At 38.6% G+C, this 15,363-nt stretch overlaps 1 protein-coding gene across 1 annotated transcript in view; it reads left to right on the top strand.

The window, feature by feature from the left end:
- GABRA5 (gamma-aminobutyric acid type A receptor subunit alpha5) overlaps positions 1 to 14,914 on the top strand; it is a 425,627-nt gene extending 410,713 nt beyond the window's left edge. Inside the window, exons 9-10 of the mRNA XM_073664538.1 lie at positions 7,914 to 8,125; positions 13,024 to 14,914. Coding sequence (XP_073520639.1) covers positions 7,914 to 8,125; positions 13,024 to 13,350 — 539 coding nt within the window. The 3' untranslated portion in view covers positions 13,351 to 14,914. The remainder of the gene's footprint in view (positions 1 to 7,913; positions 8,126 to 13,023) is intronic.
- The last annotated feature ends 449 nt before the right edge of the window (positions 14,915 to 15,363 follow it).

Raw genomic sequence — 15,363 nt, 5'->3', positions numbered from 1 at the left:
ACAGTATATCAAGGCATAGATTCTCTGTCTCAGTGGTACCACAAATCCCCACCAGATTCATATTAAACAGAACCTCACCTGCATCTCACAACACTGTCATTAGTGCAAGTGTGGTACCACCTAGCGGCAGAGGTTGTTGAAGAGGGCTAAGACACAGACATAACAGTTGCCCATCAACTTGAAACTTGAACTGCCATACTAAAAGAGGTGACTCCTGAAGAAGTCCATGAGGCGCCATGATGCAACTTTTAAAATGCTGAAAACTCCTGTTGACTCTTGAAATATAGATTTAGTACAAAGTTTTCTAAATCAAAAATACAATGACAATGTAAAATTTCTGTATAAACTTTATTAAAAGATTGATTCTTCTTCTGGTTTATAAAAAAATATACAGTAGGTTGCTAACAAAGACATCTGACATTGCAAACATAGTTACGTACACTTCAGGTTTTTTTTTAAAGCTCAACAATGAGGGGTTGTTGATTTCTTTTAGAATCTAAGTTTGATATCATGATTTCTATTCAATATTTTTCAATGAACATGTTCTTTTTTATTTAACACAATGGTAAATAACTGGAATAAGCATGTTCCATTGTGGTAATCTACTGCAATCCAGGCTGCATTTAGCTATGTTCAGGTTACTTTTTTCAATAACTGAAATTATTTCAATTTGTTTTTATATGTGTCTGAAGGGAACATAATAATTATATTATATTTGAGCTTGAGCGGTATTAACTCTAACTACAAATCATTTTGTTTTTAGGTCCTACATTCTGTGCTATCATATTTTATAATATTTAATAAATTATCATTTACAATTTTTTTATTTACATTTTATAATTTATTTAAAGGGAACCTGTCACCACAAAAAATGCTATTAACCTGCAGATATGGGGTTAATCTGCAAGTTAATACCGTTATTAACCTTAGCCGAATGCTGCGGGGGGAAATTAACTTTAATCCCCCACGCAGTGTTCCAGCTTCAGTCATAGGGGTGGCACCGGCGCTGGTTCAGTCACCGCTCTAAGTATAGAGAGCAGTTTCTGTAACTGTGCCTGGCCCTAACTGACACTCACTTTGCATTGGGGCTGGCTGCCAGTCAGGGCTGGGGGTGTCGTTACCGATTAAATTAGTGCCTACGCTGCCCCCGTGACTGAAAGCGGAACACTGCAGGGGGGAATAAAGTTTATTTTCTCTCCCAGCATTCGGCTAAGTGCAGGCGCTGGGCAGGTTAATATGCTATTAACCTGTAGATTAACCCTATATCTGCAGATTAATTCCATTTTTTGTGGTGACAGGTTCCTTTTAATTTTGATAATTATTCTGTCTTTATAGGGGTCAGCTCTTCAAATGTTGATTCTTTTACCATAACCATAGAGGGCAACACACTGATACTGGATATCCTGTATATCAGTAGTTAGCACAGTCGCCTTGCAGCGCTGCGCTCCTGGATTCAAAACCCACCAATGACAACATCTGCAAGGAGTTTGTATGTTCTCTCTTTGTTTGTGGGTTTCCTCCAGGTTCTCCTGTTTCCTTCCACACTCCAAAAACAGGCTGGTAGGGAATTTAGATTGTGAGCCCCAATGGAGACAATGATAATGATGTATATAAAGCACTGTGCAAATTAAACAAGTAAAATACAATAAATAAATACAACTGCTGTATTTATACAACTGGCATTGAATACTTAATATCATCATTCTAATTGCTATACCACTTGTTTGTGCTTATCCAAAATAATAAAGGAATAAATAAAGCTTCTTTGTAACTTCAGCTCCTTTGCCAAAGATTACGGACTTCAAACGAATTCTGTGTCAGGTAGTCATGTGTTATCCTGTTCTGTCTTCCCTATCTATTTCTTTCTTTTGATAAGCATGAAGAGTGGACATGGTAACTATAGAAATACTTAGGTCTGCACAGGAGCTAATTACAAAGAGACATGTAAGTTTACCTTACATAGGAGCGGAATAAATTGAGATATGTAGGTTTGCATAAGGGTTGAATGTATGCAAAACAGTAATTATAATCAACTGTGATTGAATGCAATAATAAATCTCTCTTCTGTAAGTTTTTCTGTAGGCCTCTTGTTTTGTATGTAGGAGTTCCATCCATCTTAGTCTTAACAATACCGTAAATGCGCTGAAGTGATATTTTCCAAATATAATTTGTTAGATATATTAGTTATTTCAGATCATGCTCTTTTTGCATTATTCCTGAGTGTTGTTATATAGAGCTGCTTAGTTAACATTCTGGGGTAGTAGTACTAGTAGACCAACAATAAAATTACATTGTTAAATGGATGCAATAAATGTTATTTGAGCTGCTTCAAAATGTTTTTTTTGTAGATACTTACTATGCTTGGATAATGTCTTATCTAGGGAATTTAAACTGTACAAATAAAATTATTTTAGAGAGAGATTATAATGCTGTTGTCAGGGCCGCCATCAGGGCATTACAGCCCTTAGTGCTGTATGGGGCCCGGTGAGGAGAGGGGCCCCTCTTCTGCTCACCGAACCCCAGCGGCAGGATGCTGCCAGTTCAGTTACTGAAGGTGCATCCTCAGACGCACATTCAGTGGAAATCTATTGAATCTTCCGCACGGCAAAAGTTAACAGCTGCCAGCCAATCACAGGCCGGCAGCTGACGTCAGCGCACACTTCGCCGGTGTATGACGTCACTGTCATGCGCCGGAGACCTTGCCTCGGATGATGGGGTAGCAGGGCATCGCTGGACCTCGGCAAGGTAAGGAGAATTTTATTTTTTTTACTTTTTTTGTAAAGCTGCACTATGGGGGCAGAATGGAGAGACATGGCGGCAGAAAGGAGAGACATGGAGTAGGATGGAGACATGGGGGCAGGATGGAGACATTGGGGGCAGAATGGAGACATTGGGGGCAGAATGGAGAGACATGGGGGCAGAATGGACACATTTGGGCAGAATTTTTAATAGGTTAGAGTAGAGTAAGGCCCAGCAAAAAGAATCTACCTTGTCATGGTGGCGGCTTAAAAAATCTTTTGGCCAAAACAAAAGCTGCTGGCTATGTATGTGATATGGTCTTCAATGCAAATTATTATTGTGTGATTGGTGAGTACGTGGTGCAGAAAGTAGTGTTTTCCAAGAGTGGGCAGTGGGACTGTGGAAACTTCGAAGGGTGGAGGCCGAGCTAGGGGGGAGCCTAGGCGGAGTCTCAAGGGGGTCTGAAAATTTTGCCAGTATGGGCCCCCAAAATTCCTGGTGGCAGCCCTGCTTATCATATCCATGCCGTAAGTGATATGGCTTTCGTAGTGGTAATTGAAAATTATTAGATTTTTAACGTTTTAGCAATGTTCATAAATATTATGAAATCCCTAATGCTACTAGTATGCAATAGTATCAGTAATAATACTATTTGTCCACAGCTGAAGAGACACATGCATGAAGCACGTGAGCTACAGATGGCTCCCAAGCCACTCATTGTGGAACACTTTCTTAATAAAGCAATGGAATAAATAAAAAGTATAGATTTTTAGAGTATATGTAGAAACTAATAACTGTAACTTTATAGAATTTTTGATAATTTTAATGTATTTAATAGAGATTAGCTGATCTTTTAAAATTTGAATTTGGCAGCTTCCCTGAATTTCCCTAAAAAATATTATTTGCGGCAAATAAATTAGCACAAATTCAATATTGAAAAAAACTCTAATTGCTCAGAAAATGTGTTCAAAGTTGAGTTTCCCTTGGAGTCAATTGAACACAAATTGAGCTCTGTAATGCAAACACTGCCTTTATATTATCCTAATGACTTTAACCTATATGGCTAGGGGAAAATAGATGGTAACCAGAACTAACCTAGAGCATATCTAACAACCTACTGAACTAGCAGACTTTTTAGGATACCTAAATTGTATAAAGGGTCTAAAAATTATTTGGGCGGGCAGATGCATGCATTGTTGTTGTTTATAGACGGGTGGTGAAATTAAAAGAAGCTGTAGCATTTTCACATGGTTGGGTGTAACGATTATCCCTGTATGGAGAGTATAAAGCTTTTCACTTTGCTAAATGAAGAAGCAATAGCTTTTTCATAAGGCGACAAAACGTATACCTTTATTTAGGCAAGCAAAATAAGTATATTGTACTGTTTTGAATGTGAAGAAACAATATCAACTAGAAACAAAAATATTATTTTTGGGGGTCTACAACTTGCTTGCTAATCACAAAATAAATAGGCAATTACAAAAGTCTTTTATGAAGCCTTTCAAAAATTATCCTCTTTATTCTGTAGACAAAACAGGAGTACTATTTTGATTCGTGAAGAAGCTATGGCTTGTTGTCACCAGTTCTTTTAAAATATTAGCCCTATTTTGAGAGCTGATTCTTGAGGGTACAAAAACATTACAGTACATTTCTCAGCATCATTAGTACTGTCAAGCATTATAAAAAACAATGGGCAGCCAGCAGATGTGAGACTGGCATGGCTGTGCAGTGGCTACGACAAAAGCACCATAGTAGAGAGTTAGGACGAAACAGGCAAACAGATGCTTTACATTTTAGGACCAGCAATGGCAGCCGTGGCAGCAGTGTAGTCTAGCACTATGAAACACAGAGGGCAGCCAGGAGGTGTGTGGCTGGTGTGGCTGTGCAGTGGCTGCAGTAAAAACCACACTGTAGAGAATTATGATTGGGGCAGGCAGGGAGATGTATGGCAGTGCAGGACCAGCAATGGCAGCCCCAGCAACAGTATTTCTATATTATGGATTAATTGATAGACATGGAATATATGGCTATCTGAGCTTCATCCACAGGTGCTGGTGGCAGCCCCTAGAGGATGTTTTTAAAGCATGTAGCTTAAGCAGTGTATTAACGATGCCAGCAACCTCCTCCTGCAATAACCTCAACTTCTCATCAGCCCATTCTGGTTCCCAGGTTCTGACCAACACAGGGTCACCATCATCATTAACATCATCATCTTCATCGTCATCCATTATTCAGCTCACAGGTTCTTCACCAGTGCTCCTTGCCCCTAACCCCTCCATGCCTGATTTCTCCCCTGAGGTTTGCCCTGGCTCAGAGTGCTACTACTACAGACAGTATTATTAGAATTGTGTTGTCCATTTCATCCAGCACCATGTCTTTCAAGAACAAAGGCTGACTGTTCACGTATGGCAAAATATTAACTGGAAGAAGTTTTTCTGGTGTATGATGTTTCTTTGTCACCAGGGTACTGTGGGTTATGGAACATTGGGGCAGAATAAAAACAGGTGTCATTTATGGATTGGAAATTCTGCTATCTACAACATTATCTGTTATGGTGGTGGTAGATATGGACAGAGATGAACAGAGCAGAACATTTACTCCAGCTGATGGTGTCACTGTCAGAGGGCACATCATCCAGCTGTGATTAAAGTGAGGAATGGGACATATACTCCAATATGTCCTTTGCTTATTCCCAACTAAAGATGAGCAAACCCAAACTGTAAAGCATGTACTTCTCCTGGAAGTCCGTTTTACAGTTCGAGAGAGAGAGAGCCTGGAAGTTCGTTTTACAGTTTGGTAGAGAGAGACCCTGGAAGTCCATTTTACAGTTTGGGAAAGAGAGAGAGAAAATATTTTCCAGCTCCAAAGTTTGGGTCCTTAGTGATTTCTATTGGGTTCAAGTTCTGGTACAAAACCGAACTTTAGACTAAATTTTGGTCAAATCCGATGAACCAGATCTTTCATGGGTCCGCTCATCCATATTCCCAACTAATGCACTTGCCAGAGGCAAATGAGGCCATATGTTACTTGTGTTTGGTAGTACTACTGCCCAGACAGTTGCTGTCTGCACTACTGGTGGTGTTAGAGCTGCTGCTAGTGGAAACTACATTGTTATTTATGATATTAGGATTTTTTTTACAGCTCTGCCATGTCCGTCACCCATGCCATGTATGAGATTAGCATACATTTTGCTCAAAAGTATGACATTTCATTTATTTATAAACTATGTTTATAAACGTAACCAATTTTTTATTAGAAATTCACCCACCCTTGACAAAGCTTAAATCTAAATAAAGAGGTCACTGTTAGTACAGATGCTTTAAGTAAATTGCGGCGACAGCCAGTAGCACAGTTGTGTTCCACAATTATTAAATGCAACTAGTCAACAGTTGCATGGATTAATGTCTGGGCTTTGACTAGGCCATGTGAAAACATTTACACGTTTCCCCTTAAACCACTCGAGTGTTGCTTTAGCAGTATGCTTTGGGTCATAGTCTTGTTGGAAGGTGAACCTCCATCCCAGTCTCAAATCACTGAGAGAATGAAACAGGTTTTGCTCATGAATATCCCTGTATTTCGCACTATTCATCTTCCCCTCGACTCTGATAATTTTCCCTGTCCCTGCTGCCAAATAAAGATGGTGTTCTTGGGGTGATGAGCTACGTTGGTTTGGCGCCAGATGTAGCATTTAACTTGGTGGCCAAAAAAAAATGTTGACCACAGCATCTCCTTCCTTACATTTGGGGAGTCTCCCACGTGTCTTTTCGCAAGCTCAAAATGAGCTTTACAATTTTTGTGTGTAAGTAAAGACTTTTTTTCTGCCCATTCTTCCATAATGGACTGATATGCCAGTCTTTGCATTGGAATTCTGCAGCTCCTTTGGTCTCTGTGCTTCCTCTCTGATTAATTCCCTCCTTGCCCAGGGAGAGAGTTTTTTTGGGTGGCCCTCTCTTGCCAGGTTTGTTGTGGTATAATGTTTTTTCCATTTCATGATAATGGATTTGATGGTGCTCCGGGGGATCATAAGCGATTAGGATATATTTTTATAACCCAACCCTGACTTGTACTTCTCAACAACTTTGTCTCTGACTTGTTTGGAGAGCTCCTTGGTATTCATTGTGTTGCTTGTTTAGTGGTGCCTCTTGCATAATGGTGTTGCAGACCCTATGGCCTTTCAGAAAAGGTGTGTATATACTGACAGACTATGTGACAGACTGCACACATGTGGACTTCCTTTCACTAAGCATGTGGCTTATGAGGGTAATTGCTTGCACCAGAAATTTTTAAGGGCTTCATAACAAAAGGGGTGAATACATATACATATGCTAATTTTTAGTTATTTGATCCCATACATTTAATTTATGCCTATATTGTTCTCACTTCACTTCACCAACTTAGACTATTTAGTGCTGAGGCATCACGCACAAATCGGATTACAAAAATATTTAAACAAAGGTAATGTAACAAAATAGGTAAAAAGCAAAGGGGGTGAATGCTTTCGCAAGCCACTGTATATCACATTTTTCAGAATCCTTTGCTTCTGCTATGGAGAGGTGTATTGACAGCAGAAGCATTGGTAATAATGACATTACACTACCCATAACATTTCTCATAATGTTTCCCTTCTGGGTGGCACATAGATTCCACCAGCTGGGCCGTATTACTGTCAAGCACTTCAGATTAATTTTATTATGAGTAAATTGTATCTTAACTGACTGGCCACTGATAAGCGCAGGCAAATAAGCATATTGCACAATGAGTTTGTTGATTAATGGATATATAGTGCCATCTTTAAAAACAAAAGCCGCATACATCTTTCAAACCATTAGTTGGAGAACAATGCTTTATGAAAATAAATTCCTTATTTTACCTCTATTATGTTAGTTACTTATCTGTGTTGGCTTGTTGGTATAAGGAGAGCTTCCCTGAAGGATAGACTCATCTGTGAAGTTGGGTTCTCTTCAAACCTGTGTAAAATCCTTTAAATATTTCTTATTAATCATTTCTCTGAGTTTGTGTTTTATATGCCATACATTTACTTTAAATAATTTATTACACTTACTACTTGCACGTATTACCACTTGTTTTCAGTGTTACTTTACATCGATGTTACATAAATTTGAATTTAGACAAACAAAAATTATAAACTGAAATGTTCTACTTTTTATTCACAGGTGTTACAACAGTGCTAACCATGACAACACTAAGTATAAGTGCTCGGAACTCACTACCAAAGGTTGCATATGCCACTGCGATGGACTGGTTCATAGCTGTGTGCTATGCCTTTGTTTTTTCGGCACTCATTGAATTTGCGACTGTCAACTACTTTACCAAAAGAAGCTGGGCCTGGGATGGAAAGAAAGCTCTTGAGGCAGCAAAAATAAAGGTGCTTCTTTTACTTAAATTTTATAAACCTGAATAACTCGATATCTTCATTTATTTAAGAATTACACTGGGGAAAATATGAACTAGATAATGTGATGCTAGAACATTTCTAAAAAGGCCAAATTCTTATATTTTAGTCATAAAAATAATGTTGATAACAAATTAGAGAGTTATTTTATAAAAACAGAACAGCTTTGGAAAGCACAGAACATATTGGAAAAATACATATTAGCTGTACTGCTGTAAATAACATATCGTTAATTATTCTGCCCCAGGTGGACTGTTCCCTCGTGTTTACATGCACTCATTTTTAAGCAGTAGTCTAAAAGCAGGTGCATAAAATGCTAAAATAAAGTTAAAACTTTTGAGACCTATTTGATGTCTCGCATTCTGAGTTCTGTATGTATGAAAGGGAGGGAGGAACACTAGAAAAGAGTAAGAAGATCTATATATAACATGTTTCATTGTTGTCTGCACTCGATGATTGCCAACAGGCTTTTAATACCCATTGCTGTACCCAGCTAGGCAACAATTGTTTGAATTGTTTTTATTAAAACAAGCAACCTATAGCCTCTGATTTTTCTATATTTGAATCATAAATTGCTTTTACTTAAAGGTATTTTATTTATATTTCAAATACACTTTGTTACTGAAATCTGTACATTTGTTTCATGTTTACAAACCTTTTATTAATTTTATTTTACTTTTTCAAATGAAAGCTTTTACCATAAAAGATAAAAATAAGAATGCGACTGGAATGTAAAAATATGAGATATGAAGTTATTTCACATTTAAGGGGGTTTTCAGAAAACTTCTATTCCCAGGCAAACATTTTTTTTTAGAAAAAAACAAATTGAGCTTTACTCACCCTTCCTGTCCGGCTCTGAGTCTCCCGCCATTGCTCCTGGTGTCTGTTATGGTCTGCAGTGTTGATGTCACGTTGTCAGCACTGCTGACAATTAATGAACTTGACGACTCATGCCATCTACTCAGGCAGAGTCGATGAGTTCATGTGACGTTTGCAGAATTGACAATAACAAACATCGGGAGCCATGGCGGAGACTCCGAACTGGAACCGGGATTGTAAGTAAAAAACAGTTTGCATTTTTAAAATTATCTTCAGCTCGGGTACAGGGATTTTCCAAAAATGGAAAACCCGTTTAAGGTTTGTAGTGATACCCACTGCAGAGTTAAGCATTTTTCAGACATCAGTTTTTTGAAGTACAAGAAAAATGGACCGTGTTTCATCAGATTTTCATCAGTGTCATAAGATATTTCTTAGAGTTTGGTCAGAGTTTCATCAATTTTTTTAACTGATAAGAAAAAAGAAGTTTCTCAACCTTATTCTATCAGTCAGTGAAAAATGGATAGCACATAGATGGCATCTGAATGGTGTCAGTTTTTCACTGATCCATAGACTTGCATTGCCAATTTTGATCTGACTATCAGATCAATACTTGACATGTCTCCATGATTTGACACGGACCACTCGGTCCGAGAAAAAAATCTGACATGTAAACAGCCCCATAGGTGCTATGGGTAAAAAATCAGCACTTGTATGTGAAAAACTGATGTCCGATTTTTTCCTTGGACCGAGAGGTCTGCAGAAAATATCGGAGACATGTCGAATTTTCATCTGAGGGTGGGATCAAAATCGGCAATGCAAGTCAATGCGTCCGTGAAAAAATTTCACCTGTCACTTTCAGAGCAGCCTGTTCTAATCCTGCACTGAATAAGGCATATGGTCATTGTTCAAAAGCTCTGCATTAAAGCTAAACTTTTTATGACTCAGCATTGTGATGAATCATGTTCAATGCGTATTAGAGCTTAAAGGTATGTCCTAAGTAGGCATATTATTATGTACTGGCATATATAGAAAGTACATTATGATGAAAAAGGTAATTAAATATGAAAGTTTCCTAATCGGACAGAATGGAGAAGTTTAATAGAGAAATGAGAGCATAGGGCATATAATAGAACTGTATATACAGCTACTTCAATGGAAAGATCAAAAACTAATAGCTCTCTGACGGGTGACACAAAAAAATATTTACGCCTCTTAAAAAATGATTCTCTTATTGGACATTGATGCCATATATTCTGGTTGTCTGATAGGCGCAGGTCCCTATCTTACGTCCATAAATAAAATGGCGGATGAGCAGCTCACTCCATTAACTTCTGTGAGGGTTCATAAAATAGCCAAGCAACTATGGTACCTACACCTATTGAACAATTATGGCATATTTTGTGGGTATAAGAGTGATGACCGTAGCATTCCATGGAGAAAATCTACTATATGTGTTTATTAACACCACAGCATATGCCATGTTTCAACTCTAAATGGATCCTTGTTAAACATGTTTAAAGGGAACCTGTCATGTCTAAAAATGCTTTTAACCTGCAGGGGTGCCAGGAGGAAATTAAATTTATTCCATTCGCCATGTTCAGGCTTTCAGTCATGGAGGTGCGACCGGTGTGGCTTCAGCCACTGCTCAATACATAGCTGTACCCAATCTCCTGTCACTGACTGACAGCTGGATTACCAGTGCATCGGTGCAGAGCTACCTGTCAGTCAGTGCTGGGGTGTGGTTACAGCCACCACTCTCTATGTACTGATCACTGAAAGCCAGAGGCTGCCTGGAGGAAAAAATTTAATTTGCTCCAAACTTTCAGGACGGTGGCCACATGGCTTCAAAATATTATTAACCTGAACTTTAATCCCATATCTCCAGGTTTATAGCATTTTGGGACATGACCGGTTTCCTTTAAGGATGAAACATTGCATATGTTGTGGGTTTTTTAACATATATGGTAAATTTGCTTCATGGAATGCTGCGGTTATTCTTCTTGAATGCATTTTTAAATCCCAGTGGGCCAGGAAACTGTGACACCTGTTAATCAGTTTTTCCTTTTATGAAATTGTGTTGCTGCATGTCCTGATGAATCTCTTTGTGTATATTGTGTATAGGAATATCCCTTTAACACCAGAGTAAACTTGTTCCTTGACTTGTTAAAGGGAAACTGACAGGAGCTTTTTGTAATCTAAATACATTACTGAAATGTAAGGTTAAACATTAGTGTTAATCGAGCACTAAAATGCTTGGGCCGAGCTCACCGTGATACTCGGGTGCTTGACCCGAGGAACGAGCCCAATGTTAGTCTATGGGAGACCCGAGCATTTTTGCGGCGGCACCCCCGGCAGTCTGTAGAAAGCAAGCCTAAAAAGTGCCCAAAACGATAGTGACAGTGCTCAATTGACATGGGGACAGCATGGGGATCGCCTCAGGAAGCATTTCTGACCCCCAGGTCACTGCTGTCAACAACGTGGTCAGAGGTATTAAGCCACTTTTACGGGCTCACAATAAAACGTTCAAAAACAAAACTGAAACTGTTTTCCTGTGAAATATGTTAAGGAACATCATTTCCAGGGTAAAGACTTGTGTATAAGGTAAAATAAATAACCAAAAACAAAAATACTCCTCCACACCTTGGGCTATGTTTACAAGTAGCATTTTTTATGCGTTTTAGCACTTTTGTATTGCTTTCAACCATGACCAATGCATTCACTGGGAAATGTCATTTTAACATTTTACAACCTTATCTGGCCATGTGCTGTGTGACACATGCATACAGTGCTTAAAAGACATTGGAACAGCATGGGGAAGACCCCTGGAAGCTTCTCGGACACCAAGGTCACTGCCTAAAAGTGAGCCCATCAGAAGTGATCCTTGCCGCATCAGAAGATGCAGACTTGCAACTATCCCCGTGCAAGTCCTTGTCTATCTGGGATGGATATTAGTCCTCAGAAGGACTGTTTGTTTGATTTTGCAGGCTTTAGAGACCCTACACTACCTATTTAACAGTATAAATCTCTCCCTAGCTGAGCAGCACTCTCCCTACACTGTCTGATCCGGAGCGACTGTGTCCAAGACGGCGGCGCCTGGTTTTAAATACTCGAGGTGACACCGTGTGGCCAGCCTATCACTGTAATGCCCACAATCAACATGGCTGCAGTATTACAGTGACTGGCTGGCAATCCCTGCATGTTCATTGGCTCTGTAAAGAGCGCCAAACATGCAGGGCGGAGACCCGAGCTCCTGCCCAAGCAACCCGGAAATGCTCGGTGCTCGCCGAACATCCAGAGTAGTGAGATGCTCGGGCAAGTACCGAGCAGTGTCGAGTATGCTCGCTCAACATTAATAAACATGAATTTCCAGCTGCAAAAGGATCTTCCATCACATAGAAAATAAACTTTAAATCTTTGTCTAAATAATACACTGAGTCAATTCTCAGAGAATGCACTGATTCTCCTCTTACTTCTTATCTGGTGCCTCTCTATAAGGACTTCTTTGATGTCTGGTCTGTATTGATGAGTGAGAGTGTTCGGAAAAGGAGTTATCCGAGTACGCTTGGGTGCTAATCGAGTATCTTCAGCATGCTCGAAAAATAGGTTTGAATCGTCGCAGCTGCATGTCACAAGTCTGTTCAACAGCCGCAACACATGCATGGATAGCTGCGGTGATTCAAACCTATTTTTCAAGCACACCGAAGATTCTCTGTTAGCACCCGAGCATGCTCGGATGACCCCTTATAGGAGTATGCTTGCTGATCACTACTGGTCAGCAACACTATGTTATTGTTCAGAGTAGTACTAGACAGATGTCAATCAAGCTTACAGTGTGGTGCTAAGTGGAGAATGATGAGAGAGTTGGTCTGTCACTGAATCCATTTGCAGACTTATTTACATTAAAAGTTGACTTTCTCAGCACTTTGTAACCGTAAACCTTAAAGATGCTCTTAAGTATTCATTCAAAAAAGAAATTATGAAAGCCATTATGTCTTGAACTTCAAGTTGTATCAATACTTCAATCATTATCTACATTTTCCTATGTCAAACAGAAAAAAGAGCAAGAATCTCTTGGAAGAAAGCCAATCAACACCTATGGAGGAGGAAGAATAACCTACACACCCAATATTTCCAAAGACCTTACCTCATCTGTCATCTCAAACCCAGCTTCTTTGCATATGAAAGTTGAGGATAAGTGCCCAGAAAACAAAAAGACTTACAACAGTGTCAGTAAGATTGACAAAATGTCTCGAATAGTTTTTCCCGTTATGTTTGGAACTTTCAATCTTGTGTATTGGGCAACATATTTGAACAGGGAACCTGTCGTTAAGGGGGCGGCTTCATCTAAATCATCCCAAGTATTGCCAATACACATCTGAGCCATATCTTTGCACCTGACTATACCAATGAAAGTAATACAGTATATCCAGGACATTTTTTTGTGGAATACTTAACGTCTTTTTTTGTTTGCTTGTTTGGCATGAATAGTTACTGGCTCATGTTCATCTGAATGTCTTACCTCATTTTTTATTTTTTCAAAGAAAGAAAAAACTGTAACACCAAAAACCTGTCCTATTTACGTTGCTAAAATTGAAATCATGTAATAATATTTTATGTAAATACTGTATCTAGTTTCCAGACAACAAACTTAAAAGGATTGTCTGAGATTGGGCAAATGTTGCTCAATAGGTGAAATAAGATAAAATAATATAAGATTTAGATTAGCTGCAGATCTGGAAAGGAAGGCAGAATTAACAAATGAATACTTAATCTTTTATTATTATATCCTAGGTCTTTCCCTTGTTGCCCAATATTGGAAAACCCATTATAAACGTCTTTATAATGTGACACTGATTAAAACTGAATAAACTTATGGAAGAAAAATAGTAGGGAATTTCTGTGAACTTTTAGGTCTTAAGCCATATTTAGTATTCTTAATAGTTATTCAAAAATAGTAAATATCTAGTTTTATTAGGACAAATATGGGTCTGTCTTGCCACAGTGAAATAAATGTTTCTCCTAAAGTTTCTCCTAATTATTTCCATAAATTTGTTTAGTCTATTTTTTTCTGTTACACAATCCTAAATGTTAACTCCATTTGGCAATGTTCTTAATGTATGTGCCATATTTCTCTACAGATTTTGGTGAGAGAAGAGTTCAACAATAGATTTTCAGTAACTAGTGTACAGCATGTAAGCATGAAGGAGAAAAGCTCTGTTGATGTGGGTGTACATATATACAGGGTGGTCCAAAAGTAGGTGGCCAGAAAATAATAACATTTATTTTGATTTTTATATAAAATTATATTTACTAGCACAAGCTTAACATTGACAATTACATTTTATTCTGAATAATAATACAAAAGCCCTTAAATTTTATCAACGCCGGTGCTCAAACTAAACTGTTTTCCATTACAATTTGCACAGCTTTGAAGTCTGCCTCTTATGTTTCGACAAACATTTTTGCACCAGTTTCTTTGGGTATTGATTTCTTGAAATACATCTCTGATGTAATTTTTCAAATCACTGATACTTTTTGGTTTTTGACTATAAACTTTGTGAGGAATGAAAAGTGGAATCTGATTGGTTGCTAAAGTGAGCCAGTTTCACTTTACACCATGTTTGATAAATCTCCCCCTTCATAACCTTATTACACTTTCTGTCCACCTACTTTTGGACCACCCTGTATATATATGCTCCTCAACATTGAAATTGCAACACCAAGAAGCAAAAGTCATAGTATTGGGGAAATCACAGGATCGATAGACATGTTAATATGCAAACAATGAAAACATGGAAACAGTTTCAAAACATCTCCATTTATTCAGGATCAAGTATGAGTGTAGAAATACATGCCCTTACATTCTTTTGCTACTATCAATGAGGTTACTGATCTTTATATGAGGCATGTTCTGCCATGCTGAAAGCACTTGGGTACGTAAATCATCACTATCCACTGCTGGCAGCTCTCTTTGCAATTGCCAACAAATGATGTCCCAGGTGTGTTTTATAGAAGACAAGTCCGTAGGCGCTGTAGCCAACGTTAGCATGTTTAGTCCATGCAGGTTGCTCACAGTAGCATGAGCAACAAGCAGCCTGGCGTTGTTCAGCTGAAAAATGGCTAATAGAACTTTTTCACATTCCCTTTGAAGCCTTTTTTCATGGTATTGCCCATGTGTTCTCCAAACCAATCTCCAGCTATTATTGTATCCAAGAAGAAAGTTGGACTCATTGGTAAAGAGGATTCCTTTGACTGCATTACAGCCTCCATTGCAGTCAAAGGAATTCTAGCTTGACAGCTAGCTTTTAGCCCATTGTCATGCAATCACCTTCTGGTGGTTTGTGTAGACACTGTTTGACACCTTACACATGATATGGGACATCCAATTTCAC

Source organism: Phyllobates terribilis, unplaced genomic scaffold (assembly GCF_046119375.1).
Source record: "Phyllobates terribilis strain yellow unplaced genomic scaffold, ASM4611937v1 Scaffold_2__4_contigs__length_985480577, whole genome shotgun sequence".
NCBI classification, from domain to species: domain Eukaryota; kingdom Metazoa; phylum Chordata; class Amphibia; order Anura; family Dendrobatidae; genus Phyllobates; species Phyllobates terribilis.
Note: the sequence above shows the minus strand (reverse complement) of the source record. Positions and strands in the feature narration are given on the sequence as shown.